The sequence below is a fragment of the Acyrthosiphon pisum genome, unplaced genomic scaffold (assembly GCF_005508785.2).
Source record: "Acyrthosiphon pisum isolate AL4f unplaced genomic scaffold, pea_aphid_22Mar2018_4r6ur Scaffold_20960;HRSCAF=22641, whole genome shotgun sequence".
NCBI lineage: Eukaryota > Metazoa > Arthropoda > Insecta > Hemiptera > Aphididae > Acyrthosiphon > Acyrthosiphon pisum.
The window spans coordinates 841,425-843,976 of NW_021770374.1; the positions used below are offsets into that span (position 1 = coordinate 841,425).

General features: G+C 31.6%; 2 protein-coding genes across 2 annotated transcripts; both read right to left on the reverse strand.

The window, feature by feature from the left end:
• Nucleotides 1-1,025: 1,025 nt before the first annotated feature.
• On the reverse strand, nucleotides 1,026-1,826 carry LOC103309355 (zinc finger BED domain-containing protein 4-like). Its single transcript, XM_008184601.1, has one exon. It carries the CDS (start codon nucleotides 1,824-1,826, stop codon nucleotides 1,026-1,028), a length of 801 nt encoding a protein of 266 aa, XP_008182823.1.
• Nucleotides 1,827-1,917: 91 nt separating this feature from the next.
• On the reverse strand, nucleotides 1,918-2,322 carry LOC107883639 (zinc finger BED domain-containing protein DAYSLEEPER-like). The gene has a single exon (XM_016804053.1). The coding sequence runs from the start codon at nucleotides 2,320-2,322 to the stop codon at nucleotides 1,918-1,920; it is 405 nt and encodes a 134-aa protein (XP_016659542.1).
• Nucleotides 2,323-2,552: the final 230 nt, after the last annotated feature.

The following is a 2,552-nucleotide window of genomic DNA, read 5'->3' on the forward strand; positions in this document are numbered from 1 at the left end:
GCAAAATTGAGTATTAGACTATCTCCACAAACAGTATTATTGTGTAGTACCTGAAAGTATAACAAAGTGGTAGGTACACACTTTTCAATAATATTTCAACTTGTCAATGTCAGAAAAGTAAAGAACAATTTTAATAATAACTAAAAAAACAATAAATTATTAAAATTAATTAATATTGAACAGTTTAAAACATATAAATTAATGCAATAAGTTTAAATATTTGGACGATTAATGGCGTCCATAATCAATGATAACAGCCAGCCAATAGAAAACGTTCACCGAGTTGGCCACTCTCTTTAATATCAAGGCTCTCTACACATTACTATGTATATTATTATCAGCAAACAGCAATACCAATTGGCTATTACCTAATCAGGACTAGATAGGAGTACCGTAGTACCTAATATAATTTTATATAACCTGTGTGATTGTGTCCTGTGATAGCATGGTTTAAGTCATTTGAGATAATAATATAGTAATTAGTAATAAACATCAATACAATACATTATACTTAATACTCATTATAGTCATTATACTTAAATTGTGCTTGCATTAATTAGAATCAAAGTATATTAACTTAAATCGCGGTCGTCATGAAAAAATAATCGTAAATGTTATTCAGCAATCAACTTACTTATGTCTCTTTACTCTTTACCTAACCTAACAGCTAACATAGTAACATTACTACCTATTTAGTATTTAATGTCTTACTGTTTTATGTGTTTAACATTTTATCCTGGATCTGTAGTAGTGTAGTGTGGAATGGAATGTGGATACCTACTGGATAGCGGATAGTGTTGAACTGTGGACTGATTACTGATGTGAATAATAAATAATACACCATACCTACATGACAAATAAACAAATTGTAAGTACACCTAAAATTGTAATTAAGTACCTATTAAATGATAAAACAAAATACTGTAAACAAATTTCAACTTAATCATAGAATCTTAAATAATATAAAATTGTATTAAACAATATATCCTTATTCTTTATGTGTTTTGATTTAAAAAAAGTAGCATTTATACTTTATTGCTGCTAAGTCTACTTCGATGGTCACTGATAAGTAACCCAGCTTTTGAAAACACGCGTTCACAGGGCACCGATGTACCAAGACAGCAAAGTGTTTTTCTGGCAAGCTGACTCAAATATGGATAATTATACTTGCTATCCTTCCACCATTTTAATGCATCAGTATTGCGATTCTGTATGGCATCTTCTAAGTACCTTTGTACCTCTATAATAGCTCTAGAGGTGTTGGTTCCTGTAGGTTGAACTTGGGCCACTTTTGAGTCAATCGAACTCCAAATTGAAAAACCTTTTTCATTTTCTGTTGATGTAGCGGTAGATGTAGGTTGCACTTCATTGTCTGTCCTGTTATCTGATATTATTGATGCAGTTTTTTCTATAATGTCACTTTTAATTGTTTGCAGGAGATTTCCAGTAAACGGGATATTTTTAAAACGCGGATCGAGGAATGTACAGTGGGCCAAAGTCTTACTACTAATAATGCAACCCCAACGATCTCTATCCTGCATTTCAGATAATAATTTTTCTACAACTTTGTTTACTCTTGGATGGTAATTTTCTTTTTGGAGTTGGTTGCATACATTTTTAAGCCCTTCTGATAATATAATTACTAAAGAAGCTGTCATGTATTTATCTCCACTTACAGCTCTTGTAGCCTCTTCAAAAGGTCGTAACACTATGCAAAGTTCTCTCGTTACTTTCCATTCTTCGACACTTAGTCCTTCAGGAGGGTTATCTAACAAACCTAGAGTTCCACGAATAGAGCTTTCAAGTTCAACCGTACGCTCAAACATATATAGGGTTGAATTCCAGCGGGTACTGACATCTTGAAGAAGCTTTTTCGGTTCTTTTGCACCATTACTTATTTGGTAATTATTAAGTTTTTTATTTGCAGATGTACTTTTTCTGAAATGGGTCACAATCGTTTTTTTCTATAAGGTTAAATTCAATTCTTAAAGCCCCTTGAACAATCAAATTTAACGTGTGAGCAAAGCATCCAAAATGTTTTAACTCAAGTTTGGGTAAAGCACTTTTTATGTTGTTTGCGTTATCTGATACTGCAAAACAAATGTTTTTTTCTAAATCCCATTCTTCTAATGTCATTTTTATTTTTATGCTTAAATTTAAACCTGTGTGGCTTTCAGAAAATTCATGGCAACCAAGCAAAACAGATTTCAGACTGAAATTTTTGTCAATAAAATAAAATGTAATAGCGATATAACCCATATTACTCCTGGATGTCCAGCAATCAGTAGTAATGCAACCACATTCAGCTTCAGCTTGTATCATTTCCTTCGTTTCATTTAAACATTTTTGATACAATGCTGGTATGTATACTTTAGACAATGTATGTCGATTCGGAATCTTATATGAAGGATTTAACAGATTAACGAAATGTCTGAAGCCTTCGTCTTCATACTATTTTAAAAGGTTGAAAATCTTTTGTAATCATTTTTATAAGTGCATCATCAATTTTCTTTTGTGTGTCAAATGTCATTTTTCTAGGTAAATATTCTGAA

Bases quoted from the DNA above. Each gene is read 5' to 3' on its own strand.
- LOC103309355 (XM_008184601.1), bottom strand. From the start codon at position 1,826: ATGTTTGAGCGTACGGTTGAACTTGAAAGCTCTATTCGTGGAACTCTA.
- LOC107883639 (XM_016804053.1), bottom strand. From the start codon at position 2,322: ATGATACAAGCTGAAGCTGAATGTGGTTGCATTACTACTGATTGCTGG.